At 41.8% G+C, this 23,809-nt stretch overlaps 1 protein-coding gene across 6 annotated transcripts in view; it reads left to right on the forward strand.

Annotated features, from left to right (window-relative positions):
- The window catches only part of CDC42BPA (CDC42 binding protein kinase alpha), a 183,641-nt gene that overhangs the window by 119,001 nt on the left and 40,831 nt on the right, over positions 1–23,809 (forward strand). For all 6 annotated transcript variants that reach the window (XR_010791138.1, XM_066595127.1, XM_066595129.1 and 3 more), the window contains 7 exons: positions 2,866–2,999; positions 3,893–4,135; positions 4,433–4,543; positions 4,653–4,900; positions 8,762–8,867; positions 9,322–9,446; positions 21,641–21,746. Coding sequence is in view for 5 of the 6 variants with exons in the window: in XM_066595127.1 (XP_066451224.1) it covers positions 2,866–2,999; positions 3,893–4,135; positions 4,433–4,543; positions 4,653–4,900; positions 8,762–8,867; positions 9,322–9,446; positions 21,641–21,746 (1,073 nt within the window). In the remaining variant the exon portion in view is untranslated. The remainder of the gene's footprint in view (positions 1–2,865; positions 3,000–3,892; positions 4,136–4,432; positions 4,544–4,652; positions 4,901–8,761; positions 8,868–9,321; positions 9,447–21,640; positions 21,747–23,809) is intronic.

A 23,809-nucleotide genomic window follows, 5' to 3' on the forward strand; every position in this document is an offset into this window, starting at 1 on the left:
GCCCCCTATGTACAAGACTATAACTTCTATAATACTGCCTCCTATGTACAAGAATATAACTACTATAATACCCCCTTATATATTTCTCATGGCGGATGGACTTGCTCTTTCACCTCCTCCATAACATGGAATTCCTTCTGGCAGGTTGATAGTTAATATTCCCATGGATACGTTATATTAAGCACACGTGCAGGAAATAAGCTGTTGGGTCGCTGCCTGATATACAAATACCCGGAGTCGCAGACTGTTAATCGGGGATCGGCATCTGAGCGCCATGGCAGCCCCGGTTTATTTTCTGAAGGAGTGGGCTGTGTTCCTGCGGACGGCCGCGCGGCAGACTTCCCTTTTATCCTATTGCTAAGCGGCGGTTGTCTGACCTGCGCTCTCCCTGGATGGAGCAGACATCTGGTCCTGGTTTTAGCACATAATCTGTATATAAACAGGCGCACACCTGCCTCTCCTTCCTTCTTCGCACGGCCGGCCTGGAATGTGTCTGCATAAACACTAGAAAGCGCGGCCGGCTACCGGTGCGGCTAACAGTGCGCCGAGTATCCAGATGCGCCTGCTACAAGGCGGTCTACGGGCCTCATTAAAGGGCTCCTCCGCTACTATGTAAACAAAGTGAGTTCGCTGTGCAGGGGGATGCTCCACCACCGTATAATAGACCCGTAAGGCCGTATTCAGACAGCGCCGGCGCAGTTCGCATCGGGCAGCGTATAAACACGGACATAATGTCTGAGTCCACAATAGGACCTTCTCTGATTATTTATTTCCATGGATCATTGGTTCAGATTTTAAAACAAGTTTTAGTGCAGATCTGCAGTATTTCCGCGCCTCATCTAGAGGGATAATATGTAAGAAGCAACGCGAAAGCGATATCACCGCGTCCTTAACGACCCGGACAATACTTCGATTTTTATCGTGCACCGTGAGCGCCATAAAAATCATTTAAAAAGTAATTGCGGAATTCTATTTTTCTTTTGTTCATCTCCCAAAAAAAACACAATAATGCGTAATCAAGAAGTCCCGTGTACTAGTATCCAAACGACAAGCTTCACGGACCCCGCTGCCGGAAATAACAGTATTCTGGGAATGCAGCGAAGAAGAGTCAAGTGTTTTACTTTTTGTTTAACCCTTTCCAATCCAATTTGTATCCTGGTTTTCCTAGGGAGCTTAGTCTTTTTCTGCTGTTATACAACGGCGCTATCTGCTGGCTAAAGCCAGTACTGCATGAGGTTACACATTAGATAGGCTCTGACAGCAGAGAGGCTGGCAATATACAGTAAGAGAACCCCGACGGATGTCTTCCAACATCAGAGCTGTACAGCCTTAAATCATAATGTCTTCAGACGTCAGACAGTGGATTGGAAAGGGTTAAAAGTAGTAAAAAAAAAAAGTAAACAAATCTGTATAAACTTGCAGGAATCAGAGAAGAAAATCATCAGATTGTTTTTACTAAATGGTGAACGCCGTGAAAACAAAACCCCAAACAATGGTGGAGTTTATGGGGGTAGGGGGGGGTTATCGCCAACCCAAAAATTGTAACCCTAGTTCTACAACACATTATATGTACCCCAGTGTGGGGCAATTACAAAATAAAACTCATCCCCAAAGATAACCCAGTGCTAATATGGCTCGTACAGAGCGACCCTGAAAATCGTTAGGTCTGTAAGGCACTAAATAGACCAGTCAGAAAGGGGTTAATGAGCCTGAGTTCTCTCGGTTAGAATCTCGGACAGAAGTTAGATGAAACATTCGCCTGTGTGAACGGACCCTAAATGTATCAGCCTTTCACGATTTCCACGTTTACTCCTTGCTGTCAGTGAATGGAGACCTTCCTCTATACACGCAGAGGCTCTATTACCATGGAATAGATTAGATCGGGGAATCCTCACAGTAATGTCACAGGTCTTCATTCAAGCTGATACAGTGTTACAAACCCTCAGCTCTGAAGACAACTAGGTCAGGGTTGGTTTTGGCTTCAGAAGAGAAATAGAACCATTTTCCTTCTTTCTGCGGGGAGATCTGAGAATGGAAGAAGTGAAGCACAAGTGATGTTAGAGAGTCGCAGAACTGGCAGTCCCATGTAAAAGGAAGCTGCGCTATTTCTTCCTGCTTTCTAGCAGAAATCAGCAATGGAGGTTCTGAACGGAACCTCTGAGAATATTTTCCTTGGATGTTGGGGTATTCTGTAGAGGCCGCGGACGCGGTGCGCGCCGCAGCGACGTCCGTTATGTTACGTAGATGAGGAGGGCAGACGGCACAATCTGTTTGCCTCGTGGTGTCTAATATCCCCCATAGTGAGATGTCAGGCCGTTACGGGGACATGCTGCAGAGGGTGGGGAACTCCTCCTGTTCCTAAGGGGATAGTTACCGCACATCATGGTGTACTTACCTCCTAACACAAGTATGCCAACGATGGGGCCGACCTACAGCAGCACGAGGCGTTGTGCCACCTCCGCACTTACTGCATGTTATACCCAGAGCATGACCCCCATACCTGATGAATGGGGGGGTGCAATACAATTCAGCAACAGTAAAACCTTAGTGGGTGCAACAGTTTGAGGGGGCTGTATGGGCAAAATGTCTCCAAACGCTCGGCCACCATCAGAGTTCGATGAAATGCTAATCTGGGAGAATCTACTACCGGACTATATTATCAAGTGAATGTTGCGCAAAACTCAAAAATGACATTCAGGTGAAAGGAGCTGAGCTGCAATTCCACATACAACCTGTGGGCAGATGTGGCGCTATGTTTGGAACAAAGCATTATTTTTTGAATCTGGTACAACCCCTTTAGGGGATAATGCTATCATTGCAATACCCTTTTATCGCCTGCCTTATTGAAATGTCTCTGTCTTCCAGGCACCGGTCAGCTGAACCAGCAGCTGGAGAAGAGCGGGATGATGCGGCAGGACTTGGAGGATTTCTCCAAGCAAATTAAAGCTTTCGAAAAACAGGTTAAGATGTTGAAACAGGAGAAGGAAGATCTGAACAAGGTAAGGGGCAAATGTATCAGTGCAGAAGAGCAATATATAACATCCAACATTATGGAGTCTATCATTAAACAGCAGCTAATTATTAGTGCAAAGGGAAAGTCTGGAAGATCCAACCTTTATCACTGATTTACAGTTTGCATATACAATTCCTCTAAAGCTGTGTCACCTACCCTGTACTGATCCTGAGTTACATCCTGTATTATCCTCCAGAGCTGCAATCACTATTCTGCTGCTGGTGGAGTCACTGTGTACATACATTACTTACCCTGTACTGATCCTGAGTTACATCCTGTATTATACTCCAGAGCTGCACTCACTATTCTGCTGGTGGAGTCACTGTGTACATACATTACTTATCCTGTACTGCTCCTGAGTTACATCCTGTATTATACCCCAGAGCTGCACTCACTATTCTGCTGGTGGAGTCACTGTGTACATACATTACTTATCCTGTACTGATCCCTGAGTTCCATCCTGTATTATACTCCAGAGCTGCACTCACTATTCTGCTGGTGGAGTCACTGTGTACATACATTACTTATCCTGTACTGATCCTGAGTTACATCCTGTATTATACTCCAGAGCTGCACTCACTATTGTGCTGCTGGTGGGGTCACTGTGTACATACATTACTTATCCTGTACTGATCCTGAGTTCCATCCTGTATTATACTCCAGAGCTGCACTCACTATTCTGCTGGTGGAGTCACTGTGTACATACATTACTTATCCTGTACTGATCCTGAGTTCCATCCTGTATTATACTCCAGAGCTGCACTCACTATTCTGCTGGTGGCATCATTGTGAATTGACGATACAAGTCCTTCTGCGCTGCTCGTCACGAGGTGACTTCCAGCTTACAGTTACATCTCTCCTCCTTTATGTTGTGTTCAGGAGCTGATGGAGTCCAACGAGAAGTTAAAGTCCCAAACCAAAGAGCTGAAGGAGGCCCAGAGTCAGCATAAGGTGACAGTGCAGGAGATCAAGGAGATGAGCGAGCGCCTCACAGAGCTGCGCTCCCACAAGCAGAAGTTTGTCCGTCAGCTCCGTGACAAGGAAGAGGAAATGGAGAGCTTGACGCAGAAGGTGGAAGCGTTACGTCAAGAACTGCGCAGAGCAGAGCGGGCCAAGAAAGAGGTATGGGCAACCGGGAAGTGGGGGCTCTTGTAGTGCATCATGGGAATCCGGGAAGTGGGGGTTCTTGTAGTGCATCATGGGAATCCAGTCCAAGTGAACTTCTATATACGCTAAAGAGCGGCTTATATAACGCCTCGTTGCTGCAGCTGCACATATAGCGCAGCACCAGGACTAACTGGAATGTGTCTGTTCCCGAAGAACCAAGACACCCTGGGCCTGAAGCGGTTAACATTCCGCCAGGATCGGGCTATAGTTGCTATAGGTGACTCACCTGTGTGTTCATTACTCTGCCTTTAGATGGAGACCCAAGCTGAAGCAGCAGCGGCTGAAGCCTCAAAGGACCGGAAACTACGAGAGCGCAGCGAGCAACACGCAAAACAACTAGAAACGGAACTGGAGGGGCTGAAAGTACGTTCCATCAATCAGACGCACTAAAGGAAGGCTCTAGATATCGCAGCACATTGTAACTGATGACTAGCTCAGCTCTGCTACATCTCTATCTTTGTCTCATCCATAGCAAAAGCAGAGCGGTCGCTCCTCCGGATTCAGCAGCTCAGAGCAGCAGCAAGAAATGGCCAAGCTGAAGAGCGACCTAGAGAAGAAAAGCCTGTCCTACGAGGAGGAGCTGTCCAAGAGGGAAGCGCTGCACACCACCGAGATCAAGAACCTGAAGAAGGAGCTGCGGGACGCCGAGAGCCAACAGCTCACCCTCAAGAAGGAGATCATGATCCTGCGGGACAAGCTGGAGAAGACACGGAGGGAGAGGTGAGGAATGGGGTGTTCGTTGGGGGCTAAAAACCCCATAGGTAGCCCTACTCCTAGGAATATCCAGTCCACCATGACGAATATCTGTGTGTTTGGAGAGGTGGTGGGTTCTTCTTCAATGGAAGTGTTCAAACAAGGCTGGACAAATATCTGTCTGGGATGATTTAGGGATCCTGCACTGAGCAGGGGGGTCGGACCCGATGACCCTGGAGGACCCGATGACCATGGAGGACCCTTACAACTCTACCATTCTATGATTCTATGAGGTGGCAGATGGAGAAGATACAGGGTGGTAGAGGCTTGGTAGGGGCGCTGTGTAGTCACAAGTTGGTAGAGGTTCAGTAGGCGTGGGGTGGGGATCTGTGGATGTGGGGGTTGGTGTGAAGCACAAGCTGGCAGAGGCTCAGTTGGGGCAGAGAGGAGACACAACATGGCAAATAGTCGGTAGAGGCAGTGGAGACACACAAGGTAACAGAGGTTTATTAGGGTCAAGGGGAACACGAGGTGCCAGAAGTTCTGTAGGGGCAGGATGAAGGCACAAGATGGCAAGGGCTCTGTGGAAGTGACAGATGGGGCAGACACAAGGTGGTAGAGGCTTGATAGGGGATGGAGGAGACACAATGTGGTAAGTACTCCGTAGAGATGGGAGGAGACACCAAGCTAGCAGAGGTTCAGTTGGGACAGGGAGAGACACTAGGTGGCAGGTAATGTGGAGGTGGTGCCTGGGGAAGGCACAAGATGGCAAGGGCTGTGTGGAGTTGGAGGGTACAAAGTAGCTGAGCCTCTGAAGGGGCAGAGGGAGAGACACAAGGTGGCAGATAGATGTCAGAGGCGAGGCTCAAGGAGGCAGAGGTTCGGTAGGGGCAGGGTGGAGACACAAGTTGGCAAGGGCTCTGTTGAAGTGAAAGATGGGGGAAGACACAAGGTGGCAAGGGCTCTGTGGAAGTGAATGATGGGGGAAGACACAAGGTGGCACAGGCTTGATAGGGGCAGGGAGAGAAACAAGTTGACATGGGATCTTTGGGGTTGAAGCTGGAGGGAGGCACAAAATGGCAGAGACTCAGTAGTTGCAAGGGAGAGACAAAGTAGCAGGAGCTCTGTGGAGATTTAGGGGAAAACATGGTGGCAGAGCCGTGATAGGGGCAGGGGGTAAGACACCAGGTGACAGAGCCTTTATAGGGGCAGGGGGTAAGACACCAGGTGACAGAGCCTTTATAGGGGCAGGGGGTAAGATACCAGGTGGCAGAGACTTGATAGGGGCAGAGGGTAAGACATTAGGTGGCGGAGCCTTGATAGGGGCAGGGGGTAAGACACTAGATGGCAGAGCCTTGATGGGGGCAGGCGGTAAGACATAAGGTAGCGGGTGCCTTGTGGGAGCCAGCACACGGATCCTATCATGGTGTTGGTATACGAGTGTCGGTGTTATGGCGCACACCACATGCTGTCTGGGGCTCTCTCGTTCCCCTCTGTGTTTTTATTCAGGGCTTATATGGTGCTGTTTTCATGCAGATTAATCAGAATCTCGGATCAAAGGACCTGACGCCCGGTTTCCTCATTTTTGGCTTCATTCCCTCAAACACTCACTGAATGTTCCACCACAATTGATAACTCCAGGGCACCCGGACCCCCCACATCTCCAGCCCTCTGCCCGGAGATGAGGCGATGATTCCTCGTGTCCCCCAATACACAAGTTATTGTGCCAGTTGCCCCCGCAGGCAGAAGGGGCTTCACATCTAGAACTGGCCGCCTCGGTCCATCCTAAAATGGGAAAGCGCAGCTCAGACGGCGCGGCCTGAAAATCCACAAATCAGACTTTTATTTGAAGTGGAAAGATTTATGTCTAAACAAACCTGAACCGGGTGATGTAATGAAAAGCCGAGGCGTCCAGATAATCTATCTATCTATCTATCTATCTATCTATCTCATATCTATCTCATATCTATCTATCTATCGATCTATCTATCTCATATCTATCTATATATCTATCAATCTATCTATCTATCTCATATCTATCTATCTATCAATCTATCTATCTAATATCTATCTATCTATATATCTCATATCTATCTATCTATCTCATATCTATCTATCTATCTCCTATCTATCAATCTATCTATCTAATATCTATCTATCTATATATCATCTATCTATCTCATATCTATCTATCTTATATCTATCTATCTATATATCATCTATCTATCTCATATCTATCTATCTTATATCTATCTATCTATCTATCTCATATCTATCTATCTCATATCTATCTCATATCTATCTTATATCTATCTAATATCTATCTATCTATCTCATATCTATCTATCTCATATCTATCTATCTATCTTATATCTATCTCATATCTATCTATCTATCGTATATCTATCTCATATCTATCGTATATCTATCTATCTCATTTCTATCTATCTCCTATCTATCTAGCTATCTATCTATCTCACATCTATCTATCTAATATCTATCTATCTATCTATCTAATATCCATCTCACATCTATCTATCTATCTCATATCTATCTATCTATCTATCTCCTATCTATCAATCTATCTATCTAATATCTATCTATCTATATATCATCTATCTATCTCATATCTATCTATCTTATATCTATCTATCTATCTATCTATCTCATATCTATCTATCTCATATCTATCTTATATCTATCTAATATCTATCTATCTATCTCATATCTATCTATCTCATATCTATCTATCTATCTATCTATCTTATATCTATCTCATATCTATCTCATATCTATCTATCTATCGTATATCTATCTCATATCTATCGTATATCTATCTATCTCATTTCTATCTATCTATCTAATATCTATCTAGCTACCTATCTATCTAGCTATCTATCTATCTCACATCTATCTATCTATCTAATATCTATCTATCTATCTAATATCCATCTCACATCTATCTATCTATCTCCTATCCCATATCTATCTATCCATCTAATATCTATCTATCTATCTAATATCTATCTCACATCTATCTATCAATCTCATTTCTATCTATTTAATATCTATCTAATATCTATCTATCACATATCTATCAATCAATCAATCTCATTTCTATCTATCTAATATCTATCTATCTAATAGCTATCTATCTCATATCTATCTATCTATCTCATTTCTATCTATCTCATATATATCTATTTAATATCTATATCTATTTAGCTCATATCTATCTATCTCATATGTACCTCATATCTCTCTATTTATCTCATATCTCTCTCAATCTCTATCTATCTATCCCATATCTATCTATCTATCTATCTATCTATCTATCTATCTATCTATCTATCTATCTATCTTTCTATCTATCTCATATCTATTTATCTATCTCATATCTATCTATATCATATCTATGTCATATCCATCTTTCTATCTCATTTCTTTGTATCTCATATATCTATTTAGCTCATATCTATCTATCTATCTATCTATCTATCTCATATCTATCTCATATCTATCTATCTATCTATCTGATATCTATCTATCTCATATGTACCTCATATCTCTATATCTATCTCATATCTCTCTCAATCTCTCATATCTATATCTATCTCATATCTATTAATCTCATATCTATCTATCTACGGGAATACGCGCATCTGAACGAATGCATTGTAAACCCATGCATCAGATGGGCAGCGTATATCAGCCGGATATGAAAGCACGTGTCAAAATCTGAAAACGGCCTTCAATAACATATACACAGTAATTCCTGAGTCACAGCGGACATGTTAATGAGATATACATATATGGCCATCTGTCTGTCACGTAACACCAGAAATTGCTGAATTAATTAATACCATCATTTATATTTTTTTCCTGCAGCCAAAGTGAGAGGGAGGAGTTTGAGGCGGAGTTTAGACAGAAATTTGAGCGTGAGCGGGCGCTGCTTGCCGAGGAAAACAAGAGGCTCTCGAATGAACTCGATAAGGTATCGGTTTTCTGCAATGCCTTTTTTAGCAATATATGTATTTACTACAATAATATGTATCCCCATTTCAACCTATAGATATATTCTCCAGTCATACCCAGAGCAGCATTCAAACTTCAACTTATTTTCTTATAGACTTTGCTCTCTTTGCTTATCCTATGGGCAAAAAGTCTACATCTCCCACAATTCAGTGCACCAAAGTCAATGCAGTGTATTATCTGAACAGTGCTTACGGATTCTATGTACCAGAAAACAGAATTCTGAATGCAGCTTTAGATGTGACAGGAGTACCTCTGGATCTGGATCAGCAAAGTTTTTGAAAACCTGTATAAGTCATAAACTGTGTAAAAGCAATAAGTCATTTGTACTATTTTAGCCTAATTATTATGGAGGTTCCTGATGAGGGAAGTTGAGTTTCTAATTCATGGATTTTCGTCTGCTCCTTGAACTGCAGCTCAGCTCCAGCCTTGAGAAGCAGAATATTAACAACCGGCAGCTGGAGGAGGAGATGAGGGATCTGGCTGACAAGAAGGAGTCAGTGGCTCATTGGGAGGCGCAGATCACAGAGATCATCCAATGGTTTGTTCTCTCCTTCTATTACCGAATTGTGAAAAGTGCACAACAGAGGTAGACATGTAATAATAAGGCCTGTCATTGCCAATATTATTGCTGCTGTCATAGGTGGCAATTTCATGGTCAGAAAGGTTTTTGCTGACAAAGCAGCAAGCAAATATGTCTGAAAGCAGAGTGGCAGTACCCCGTGGACTATCCTGCAACCATTATCCACATCTACCCCTTACTTGGAAGAATAACTCTATTATAAAACTGCTCCTATGTACAATAACCTTAATATTATAATACTGCCCCTATGTACAAGACTATAACTACTATAATACTGCTCCTTTGTACAAGAATATAACTACTATAATACTGCCCCCTATGTACAAGAATATAATTACTATAATACTGCCCCCTATGTACAAGAATATAACTACTATAATACTGCCCCCTATGTACAAGAATATAACTACTATAATACTGCCTCCTATGTACAAGAATATAACTACTATAATACTGCCCCCTATGTACAAGAATATAACTACTATAATACTGCCCCCTATGTACAAGAATATAACTACTATAATACTGCTCCCTATGTACAAGAATATAACTACTATAATACTGCTCCCTATGTACAAGAATATAACTACTATAATACTGCCCCCTATGTACAAGAATATAACTACCATAATACTGCCCCCTATGTACAAGAATATAACTACCATAATACTGCCTCCTATGTACAAGAATATAACTACTATAATACTGCCCCCTATGTACAAGAATATAACTACTATAATACTGCCCCCTATGTACAAGAATATAACTACTATAATACTGCCCCCTATGTACAAGAATATAACTACTATAATACTGCCCCCTATGTACAAGAATATAACTACTATAATAAAGCCCCTATATACAAGAATATAACTACTATAATACTGCCTCATGTGTACAAGAATATAACTACTATAATACTGCCCCGATGTACAAGAATATAACTACTATAATACTGCTCCCTTAGTACAAGGATATAACTACTATAATATTGCCCCCTATGTACAAGAATATAACTACTATAATACTGCCCTCTATGTACAAGAATATAACTACTATAATACTGCCCCCTATGTACAAGATTATAACTACTATAATACTGCTCCTATGTACAAGAATATAACTACTATAATACTGCTCCCTATGTAAAAGAATATAACTACTATAATGCTGCCCCCCTGTGTACAAGAATATAACTACTATAATACTGCCCCCTATGTACAAGAATATAACTACTATAATACTGCCTCCTATGTACAAGAATATAACTACTATAATACTGCCCCATGTACAAGAATATAACTGCTATAATACTGCCCCATATATACAAGAATATAGCTACTATAATACTGCCTCCTATGTACAAGAATATAACTACTATAATACTGCCCCCATGTACAAGAATATAACTACTATAATACTGCCTCCTATGTACAAGAATATAACTACTATAATACTGCCCCATGTACAAGAATATAACTATTATAATACTGCCCCCTATGTACAAGAATATAACTACTATAATACTGCCCCCCATGTACAAGAAAATAACTACTATAATACTGCCCCCTATGTACAAGAATATAACTGCTATAATACTGCCCCGTATGTACAAGAATATAACTACTATAATACTGCCCCCTATGTACAAGAATATAACTACTATAATACTGCCCCCTATGTACAAGAATATAACTACTATAATACTGCCCCCTATGTACAAGAATATAACTACTATAATACTGCCTCCTATGTACAAGAATATAACTACTATAATACTGCCCCCTATGTACAAGAATATAACTACTATATTCCTGCCCCCTATGTACAAGAATATAACTACTATAATACTGCTCCCTATGTACAAGAATATAACTACTATAATACTGCTCCCTATGTACAAGAATATAACTACTATAATACTGCCCCCTATGTACAAGAATATAACTACTATAATACTGCCCCCTATGTACAAGAATATAACTACTATAATACTGCCCCCTATGTACAAGAATATAACTACTATAATACTGCCTCCTATGTACAAGAATATAACTACTATAATACTGCCCCCTATGTACAAGAATATAACTACTATAATACTGCTCCCTATGTACAAGAATATAACTACTATAATACTGCCCCCTATGTACAAGAATATAACTACTATAATACTGCCCCCTATGTACAAGAATATAACTACTATAATACTGCCCCCTATGTACAAGAATATAACTACTATAATACTGCTCCCTATGTACAAGAATATAACTACTATAATACTGCCCCCTATGTACAAGAATATAACTACTATAATACTGCCCCCTATGTACAAGAATATAACTACTATAATACTGCCTCCTATGTACAAGAATATAACTACTATAATACTGCCTCCTATGTACAAGAATATAACTACTATAATACTGCCCCCTATGTACAAGAATATAACTACCATAATACTGCCCCCTATGTACAAGAATATAACTACCATAATACTGCCTCCTATGTACAAGAATATAACTACTATAATAAAGCCCCTATGTACAAGAATATAACTACTATAATACTGCCTCATGTGTACAAGAATATAACTACTATAATACTGCCCCGATGTACAAGAATATAACTACTATATTCCTGCCCCTATGTACAAGAATATAACTACTATAATACTGCTCCTATGTACAAGAATATAACTACTATAATACTGCCCCCTATGTACAAGAATATAACTACTATAATACCGCCCCCTATGTACAGGAATATAACTACTATAATACTGCCCTCTATATACAAGAATATAACTACTATAATACTGCCCCCTATGTACAAGAATATAACTACTATAATACTGCCCCTTATGTACAAGAATATAACTACTATATTCCTGCCCCTATGTACAAGAATATAACTACTTTAATACCGCCCCCTATGTACAGGAATATAACTACTATAATACTGCCCTCTATATACAAGAATATAACTACTATAATACTGCCCCCTATGTGCAAGAATATAACTACTATAATACTGCCCCCTATGTACAAGAATATAACTACTATATTCCTGCCCCTATGTACAAGAATATAACTACTATAATACTGCTCCCTATGTACAAGAATATAACTACTATAATACCGCCCCCTATGTACAGGAATATAACTACTATAATACTGCCCTCTATATACAAGAATATAACTACTATAATACTGCCCCCTGTGTACAAGAATATAACTACTATAATACTGCCCCTGTGTACAAGAATATAACTACTATAATACTGCCCCCTATGTACAAGAATATAACTACTATAATACTGCCCCCTATGTACAAGAATGTAACTACTATAATACTGCTCCTATGTACAAGAATATAACTACTATAATACTGCCTCCTATGTACAAGAATATAACGACTATAATACTGCCCCCTATGTACAAGAATATAACTACTATAATACTGCTCCCTATGTACAAGAATATAACTACTATAATACTGCCCCCTATGTACAAGAATATAACTACCATAATACTGCCCCCTATGTACAAGAATATAACTACGATAATACTGCCTCCTATGTACAAGAATATAACTACTATAATACTGCCTCCTATGTACAAGAATATAACTACTATAATACTGCTCCCTATGTACAAGAATATAACTACTATAATACTGCCCCCTATGTACAAGAATATAACTACCATAATACTGCCCCCTATGTACAAGAATATAACTACCATAATACTGCCTCCTATGTACAAGAATATAACTACTATAATACTGCCCCCTATGTTCAAGAATATAACTACTATAATACTGCCCCCTATGTACAAGAATATAACTACTATAATAAAGCCCCTATGTACAAGAATATAACTACTATAATACTGCCTCATGTGTACAAGAATATAACTACTATAATACTGCCCCGATGTACAAGAATATAACTACTATATTCCTGCCCCTATGTACAAGAATATAACTACTATAATACTGCTCCCTTAGTACAAGGATATAACTACTATAATACTGCCCCCTATGTACAAGAATATAACTACTATAATACTGCCCTCTATGTACAAGAATATAACTACTATAATACTGCTCCTATGTACAAGAATATAACTACTATAATTCTGCCCCATATATACAAGAATATAACTAGTATAATACTGCCTCCTATGTACAAGAATATAACTACTATAATACTGCCCCCATGTACAAGAATATAACTACTATAATACTGCCCCCTATGTACTAGAATATAACTACTATAATACTGCTCCTATGTACAAGAATATAACTACTATAATACTGCCCCCTATGTACTAGAATATAACTACTATAATACTGCCCCTATGTACAAGAATATAACTACTATAATACTGCCCCCTATGTACAAGAATATAACTACTATAATACTGCTCCCTATGTACAAGAATATAACTACTATAATACCGCCCCCTATGTACAGGAATATAACTACTATAATACTGCCTCCTATGTACAAGAATATAACTACTATAATACTGCCCCCTATGTATAAGAATATAACTACTATAATACTGCCCCCTATGTACAAGAATATAACTACTATAATACTGCCCCCTATGTACAAGAATATAACTACTATAATACTGCCCCCTATGTACAAGAATATAACTACTATAATACCGCCCCCTATGTACAGGAATATAACTACTATAATACTGCCCTCTATATACAAGAATATAACTACTATAATACTGCCCCCTATGTACAAGAATATAACTACTATAATACTGCCCCTTTTGTACAAGAATATAACTACTATATTCCTGCCCCTATGTACAAGAATATAACTACTTTAATACCGCCCCCTATGTACCGGAATATAACTACTATAATACTGCCCTCTATATACAAGAATATAACTACTATAATACTGCCCCCTATGTACAAGAATATAACTACTATAATACCGCCCCCTATGTACAGGAATATAACTACTATAATACTGCCCTCTATATACAAGAATATAACTACTATAATACTGCCCCCTATGTATAAGAATATAACTACTATAATACTGCCCCCTATGTACAAGAATATAACTACTATAATACTGCCCCCAATGTACAAGAATATAACTACTATAATACTGCCCCCTATGTACAAGAATATAAATACTTTTATACTGCCTCGTATGTACAAGAATATAACTACTATAATACTACCCCTATGTACAAGAATATAACTACTATAATACTGCCCCTATGTACAAGAATATAACTACTATAATACTGCCCCCTGTGTACAAGAATATAACTACTATAATACTGCCCCTGTGTACAAGAATATAACTACTATAATACTGCCCCCTATGTACAAGAATATAACTACTATAATACTGCCCCCTATGTACAAGAATATAACTACTATAATACTGCTCCTATGTACAAGAATATAACTACTATAATACTGCCTCCTATGTACAAGAATATAACTACTATAATACTGCCCCCTATGTACAAGAATATAACTACTATAATACTGCTCCTATGTACAAGAATATAACTACTATAATACTGCCCCCTATGTTCAAGAATATAACTACTATAATACTGCCCCCTATGTACAGGAATATAACTACTATAATACTGCCCTCTATATACAAGAATATAACTACTATAATACTGACCCCTATGTACAAGAATATAACTACTATAATACTGCCCCCTATGTACAAGAATATAACTACTATAATACTGCCTCCTATGTACAAGAATATAACTACTATAATACTGCCTCCTATGTACAGGAATATAACTACTATAATACTGCTCCCTATGTACAAGAATTTAACTACTATAATACTGCCTCCTATGTACAAGAATATAACTACTATAATACTGCCCCCTATGTACAAGAACATAACTACTCTAATACTGCCCCCTATGTACAAGAATATAACTACTATAATACTGCCCCCTCTGTACAAGAATATAACTACTATAATACTGCCCCCTATGTACAAGAATATAACTACTATAATACTGCCCCCTATGTACAAGAATATAACTATTATAATACTGCTCCTATGTACAAGAATATAACGACTATAATACTGCTCCTATGTACAAGAACATAACTACTATAATACTGCCCCCTATGTACAAGAATATAACTACTATAATACTGCCCCCTATGTACAAGAATATAACTACTGTAATACTGCCTCCTATGTACAAGAATATAACTACTATAATACTGCCTCATATGTACAAGAATATAACTACTATAATACTGCCTCCTATGTATAAGAATATAACTACTATAATACTGCCCCCTATGTACCAGAATATAACTACTATAATACTGCCTGCTATGTACAAGAATATAACTACTATAATACTGCCCCCTATGTACAAGAATATAACTACTATAATACTGCTCCCTATGTACAAGAATATAACTACTATAATACTGCTCCCTATGTACAAGAATATAACTACTATAATACTGCCCCCTATGTACACGAATATAACTACTATAATACTGCCCCCTATGTACAAGAATATAACTACTATAATACTGCCCCCTATGTACAAGAATATAACTACTATAATATTGCCTCCTATGTACAAGAATATAACTACTATAATACTGACTCCTATGTACAAGAATATACCTACTATAATACTGCCCCCTATGTACAAGAATATAACTACTATAATACTGCCCCCTATGTACAAGAATATAACTACTATAATACTGCCCTCTATGTACAAGAATATAACTACCATAATACTGCTCCTATGTACAAGAATATAACTACTATAATACTGCCCCCTATGTACAAGAATATAACTACTATAATACTGCTCCCTATGTACAAGAATATAACTACTATAATACTGCCCCCTATGTACAAGAATATAACTGCTATAATACTGCTCCCTATGTACAAGAATATAACTACTATAATACTGCCCCCTATATACAAGAATATAACTACTATAATACTGCTCACTATGTACAAGAATATAACTACTATAATACTGCTCCCTATGTACAAGAATATAACTACTATAATACTGCTCCTATGTACAAGAATATAACTACTATAATACTGCCCCCTATATACAAGAATATAACTACTATAATACTGCCCCCTATATACAAGAATATAACTACTATAATACTGCCCCCTATGTACAAGAATATAACTACTATAATACTGCCTCCTATGTACAAGAATATAACTACTATAATACTGCCTCCTATGTACAGGAATATAACTACTATAATACTGCTCCCTATGTACAAGAATTTAACTACTATAATACTGCCTCCTATGTACAAGAATATAACTACTATAATACTGCCCCCTATGTACAAGAACATAACTACTCTAATACTGCCCCCTATGTACAAGAATATAACTACTATAATACTGCCCCCTCTGTACAAGAATATAACTACTATAATACTGCCCCCTATGTACAAGAATATAACTACTATAATACTGCCCCCTATGTACAAGAATATAACTATTATAATACTGCTCCTATGTACAAGAATATAACGACTATAATACTGCTCCTATGTACAAGAACATAACTACTATAATACTGCCCCCTATGTACAAGAATATAACTACTATAATACTGCCCCCTATGTACAAGAATATAACTACTGTAATACTGCCTCCTATGTACAAGAATATAACTACTATAATACTGCCTCATATGTACAAGAATATAACTACTATAATACTGCCTCCTATGTATAAGAATATAACTACTATAATACTGCCCCCTATGTACCAGAATATAACTACTATAATACTGCCTGCTATGTACAAGAATATAACTACTATAATACTGCCCCCTATGTACAAGAATATAACTACTATAATACTGCTCCCTATGTACAAGAATATAACTACTATAATACTGCTCCCTATGTACAAGAATATAACTACTATAATACTGCCCCCTATGTACACGAATATAACTACTATAATACTGCCCCCTATGTACAAGAATATAACTACTATAATACTGCCCCCTATGTACAAGAATATAACTACTATAATATTGCCTCCTATGTACAAGAATATAACTACTATAATACTGACTCCTATGTACAAGAATATACCTACTATAATACTGCCCCCTATGTACAAGAATATAACTACTATAATACTGCCCCCTATGTACAAGAATATAACTACTATAATACTGCCCTCTATGTACAAGAATATAACTACCATAATACTGCTCCTATGTACAAGAATATAACTACTATAATACTGCCCCCTATGTACAAGAATATAACTACTATAATACTGCTCCCTATGTACAAGAATATAACTACTATAATACTGCCCCCTATGTACAAGAATATAACTGCTATAATACTGCTCCCTATGTACAAGAATATAACTACTATAATACTGCCCCCTATATACAAGAATATAACTACTATAATACTGCCCCCTATATACAAGAATATAACTACTATAATACTGCCCCCTATGTACAAGAATATAACTACTATAATACTGCCCCTATGTACAAGAATATAACTACTATAATACTGCCCCCTATATACAAGAATATAACTACTATAATACTGCTCCCTATGTACAAGAATATAACTACTATAATACTGCCCCTATGTACAAGAATATAACTACTATAATACTGCCCCCTATATACAAGAATATAACTACTATAATACTGCTCTTATGTACAAGAATATAACTACTATAATACTGCTCCCTATGTACAAGAATATAACTACTATAATACTGCTCCCTATGTACAAGAATATAACTACTATAATACTGCTCCCTATGTACAAGAATATAACTACTATAATACTGCCTCTTATGTACAAGAATATAACTACTATAATACTGCCCCCTATGTACAAGAATATAACTACTATAATACTGCTCCTATGTACAAGAATATAACTACTATAATACTGCCCCCTATATACAAGAATATAACTACTATAATACTGCCCCCTATATACAAGAATATAACTACTATAATACTGCTCCCCTATGTACAAGAATATAACTACTATAATACTGCCTCCTATGTACAAGAATATAACTACTATAATACTGCCCCCTATGTACAAGAATATAACTACTATAATACTGCTCCCTATGTACAAGAATCATCTTTCCCAGAAAGAGAAATAAAAGGCAGATAAGTGAAATGTATAACAAAGGCGTTTTTTTTTTATTTTTCCCTATATTGTTATAAGTCACTTTTACTTTTTCCTGTTTCCTATGTATTGTGTCTGCTTTTGGGTTCACTTACTTTTGCACTGCAGCAGTCTCTACCCCCTGGGTATTTGCACTTGTTTCCCAGACTTACGGCTGCACCCGCCACTGCAGTAGATGTTGGCTTTTTATGGGAACGTGGTCCCTGCTCATAACCCGACATCATTGTCCTTATTTGGGCAAAGTTTTGGAAAGTTCCCTCAGTTCCTTCTCATCCTGGACATTCGGCATAAAAGATCCTCTCACTCTGGTCGGCAGCCAAAGCCGTGAATAACAGGCAGCTCCCAGCATTAACCCTTCCTGTGCTGCTGCCCAACGAGACACTCCACAGAAGCAACGAACTGGCAGCTTCCCCAAGGCAACGCCATTCAGGCTACACGTGTCTGCAGCAGCGCAGGCAGCCAGATATGGAGGATGTTACAGAGTTATCTCCTTTGTATATTGTCTACCGGTGATCTCATCACTCGTATTAAAGCATGCATTAATAAACGTATACTCTGCCAGCAGAGCCGAGACCTGAAGGGATAGATCCGCGGTTTGCTCGGAAATCCAGCAAAGTTGACTTTGTCACTTGGCTCAACTTATAGTAAATATTTTAACTTTCCACTTTGGACAATCCCTTCTTATTAGAATGGTCTCGTGACAATAAGCTGATCATACATTGTCCCCCTACTGGGACCGCAGCAATCAGCTATAACCTGGGGGTAAACCTTGGCTTAAGTGTTCTTTTTTCCTGCAGCTCCCCCACAGGAGCCATGAAGCATTACACAGTGTCCATTCACATCAGTGAGTTGCCTGCGTAGTATAGGACAGGACAGATACTCCATGCGTAATATAACCGCTCTCCACTCTGGCCAAGAGATGAGGATCCTGAACAGAGGACCCCCTGCTAATAATTCAAAACCCCTTTAAAGGGCATGTGCAGGGAGGGAGCTACTTACCCGGACGCATGCTGACGGAACTTCCGTTTTTGTCTGTTCTGACCCGAGTCATACGGTATAGTCTTTCGGTTGCCTGTCATGTCATATCAGGGTGCTGGTGATTCCTACCTTAATAATAAGCAGCCTCTTTATCTGCCATGATGCAGAGACAGAGAAGGGGCCGGCTTAGTTATTAAAGGACCACTCCGATGCAAACACATTTTTCCGACCCCCCCCCCCTCACCTGCTTGTGTGTCACGCTCTGGAGCTCTTCTCCTTATATTGCAGTCACTTCTTTGTAGTGCAGCCTCCAGTCTGATACTTATCAGCCACCATCTTGAGAGTGACATGTTTTACTTTTAGTTTCACATCCTTTCCATGATGCAACAGCACAGCATTATGTAGAGGCTGTACCATTTCTCCCTGCTGGAGGGGACAGTTTAAATATCATTACCGTCTACATTGACCTATATTAGCTACAAACCATAGGATGAGCAGTTATCTCCTCTATTATACCAGTGTGACAGGAGCTGTGTGATCATCATTAGTAACTGTGACAGGGGTGTCTGTATCCCCTGCAGGCAGTTGATGTGGTAAATCCATGTAACAGCATCACACAGACTGAGAAATTGACTAGAAAATGAATCCTTAACCCCAAGTAGATCTGAGCGGGTCAGAACTGAGATCACATGACCATCCTAGGAGGAGGAGGCCGGGAGATTCAGACAGAAAGAAATAACTAACTGATGTAGCACTAGCTCACTAATATATACTGGGGGGGAGCTACATAATTAATGAATTTTTAAAAATCACCGAAATGGCCCTTTAAGATAAGCCAAACAGCCAGCCCCCTGCAATGACATCATGGGCATCGAGAAGGTCCATACCTGCTGTCAGAACTAATTCGGAAGGGGAAGTGCCAACAGCACTGGTCCAGGTAAGTATTTCCCCTCTGCAAATGCCGTCTGCAAGGATGGCATGTGCAGTGCAGTACTCGGGTGACTTCAGGTGGCATCCTGGCACCAGACTCTAATGCTAGGGGTGACCCACAAGCTTTTGTATCTGCCATTCTGGTCATGTCCTTGCTGGCACTGCGGACGAACACTACCGCTTCTGGCATTGTACAGAGAAGGATTGCCATGCTGCCCATGTAACAGGTGCACCACGTGGTTCTTTAACTAAAGACAAGAGATGAGCAAGCATACTGGCTAAGGACAATTACTCGATCAAGTAGTGCCTTATTTGAGTACCTGCCCGCTCGTCTCTAAAGATTCGGGTGGCGGCGCGGGTGACAGGTGTTTAACATCCCAATATCAGACATCAAACGGGCAAACGGGCATTTGTTGGCTGATCGCCTATTTGATGTGCACATAAAGACGATTGATCGCTGGCAGCACATCTCCTCCAAGAAGGAGAAGCGCCGCTGACCATAATGGCAAGGAGCGGCCACACTTACGACCATACGTCATGGATGATTTTTCATGCAGCCGTTTGTCCCCATCAGCTGCCCAGTATAAAAGGTCCTTAAACGAGCGCCGATCGGCTTCTATAACATCACCCAATTTGTCTGCCTGTGTAAAAGGACCAAGAAGTCACCCGGCAAGAATCGGGGATTACAGCTGCATGGTATGCTTGTAAATGGGGCAGCAGAACACACGAGGCATGATGAATCCCAAGAAGGAGGTAAAGTCCAGCTGCTTCCATCAGGCTTCAGACATTGGAGCTGCTTCTATGCTGTTCAGTAATTACCCTGTAGGAGCTGCTAAGAGGAGCCATGGAGGGAAGTGACAGCTGCCAGCGCACACGGCTGCCTAGTCATGTTTCATATCTCCTCAGCCATGGATTGGATATTACTCGGACGGGTTCTCAAGTGCGCCATTCAATCCCTTGATCAAGTGTTAAGCCTGATCAGATCCGTGACCTTCATCTCTGTCTTTCAGGGTGAGCGATGAGAAGGACGCGCGGGGATACCTTCAGGCATTGGCTTCCAAGATGACCGAGGAGCTGGAGACTCTGAGGAACTCGAGCCTCGGAGCCAGAGCCACGGTGAGAGACTTTCCGGGAGGCATTAAAATGTCATGGAAGTGATGTGTCACCTGGGAGAGCCATCCGGCAATGACATCACTGGTCACATGACACTTTTTTGTGGCCACCAGGGTAGACATGGTCTTAAGCTAATTGCATTTTTAGCCCTCAGCTGTTTTTTAAAATTCGGGCACACTGCCCCCATAACAGCTCTAGCCTCAGTGCCCCTATTAAAGTGCTACTCACGGTACGCCCTAACAGAGCCAGCCACAAGACCCCTTAAACAGTGCTGTCCACAGTGCCCCCCTAGCCATGCCACCCACAGGTAACAGTGCTGCACACAGCAGTTCCCTCATAGTGCCCCAACAACAATGCCATCCACTGGGCTCTTCCTAACAGCACCATCTGGGGCATCCACGGGGCTGCCGTTGACTGGGCCGTCCACGGGGCTGCCGCTGACTGGGCCGTCCACAGGGCTGCCGCTGACTGGGCCGTCCACAGGGCTGCCACTCACTGGGCCGTCTACAGGGCTGCCGCTCACTGGGCCGTCTACAGGGCTGCCGCTTACTGGGCCGTCTACAGGGCTGCCGCTGACTGGGCCGTCTACAGGGCTGCCGCTGACTGGGCCGTCTACAGGGCTGCCGCTGACTGGGCCGTCTACAGGGCTGCCGCTGACTGGGCCTTCCACAGGGCTGCCGCTGACTGGGCCTTCCACAGGGCTGACGCTGACGGGGCCATCCACAGGGCTGACGCTGACGGGGCCGTCCACAGGGCTGACGCTGACGGGGGCCGTCCACAGGGCTGACGCTGACGGGGGCCGTCCACAGGGCTGACGCTGACGGGGGCCGTCCACAGGGCTGAAGCTGACGGGGGCCGTCCACAGGGCTGAAGCTGACGGGGGCCGTCCACAGGGCTGAAGCTGACGGGGCCGTCCACAGGGCTGAAGCTGACGGGGGCCGTCCACAGGGCTGAAGCTGACGGGGGCCGTCCACAGGGCTGACGCTGACGGGGGCCGTCCACAGGGCTGACGCTGACGGGGGCCGTCCACAGGGCTGAAGCTGACGGGGGCCGTCCACAGGGCTGAAGCTGACGGGGGCCGTCCACAGGGCTGAAGCTGACGGGGCCGTCCACAGGGCTGAAGCTGACGGGGGCCGTCCACAGGGCTGAAGCTGACGGGGGCCGTCCACAGGGCTGACGCTGACGGGGGCCGTCCACAGGGCTGACGCTGACGGGGGCCGTCCACAGGGCTGACGCTGACGGGGGCCGTCCACAGGGCTGACGCTGACGGGGGCCGTCCACAGGGCTGACGCTGACGGGGGCCGTCCACAGGGCTGACGCTGACGGGGGCCGTCCACAGGGCTGACGCTGACGGGGGCCGTCCACAGGGCTGACGCTGACGGGGGCCGTCCACAGGGCTGACACTGACGGGGGCCGTCCACAGGGCTGACGCTGACGGGGGCCGTCCACAGGGCTGACGCTGACGGGGGCCGTCCACAGGGCTGACGCTGACGGGGCCGTCCACAGGGCTGACGCTGACGGGGCCTTCTACAGGGCGCAGATTATGACACAGATAAGGGAGTCGATGCAAAAAATGCTCTACGTAAACAAGACTAAACAGCTCCAGTACCATTGTAGTTCCCGCTTTGTGGCCCCATTGTTGTGCCAGCCCCAAGCCCCATTGTTGTTCCCGCTTCGTTGTTTCATAGCCGTGCCGGCCGCAGGGCCCCATTGTAGTTCCCACTTCGTGGCCCCATAGCTGTGCCAGCCTCAGGGCCCCATTGTTGGGCCAGTCCCAGGGCCCCATTGTTGTGCCAGTCCCAGGGCCCCATTGTTGTGCCAGCCCCAGGGCCCCATTGTTGTGCCAGCCCCAGGGCCCCGTTGTTGTTCTTGCTTCATGGCCCCATAGCTGTGCTGGTCGCATATTAGCCTCTTACTCTCAAGCTCAGTACTATGGAGCAATTCCAGCAACCTGATTGGTTGTTTGGGTTCCCTGATTCAACCTGATTGGTTGTTAGGGCCGAGGTAGGGAGCCTTATAGATATATGCGTGCTGGTCTCACATTGAGCAGGCCGGCCCGCTCTACC

The sequence above is a fragment of the Eleutherodactylus coqui genome, chromosome 3 (genome assembly GCF_035609145.1).
Source record: "Eleutherodactylus coqui strain aEleCoq1 chromosome 3, aEleCoq1.hap1, whole genome shotgun sequence".
NCBI lineage: Eukaryota > Metazoa > Chordata > Amphibia > Anura > Eleutherodactylidae > Eleutherodactylus > Eleutherodactylus coqui.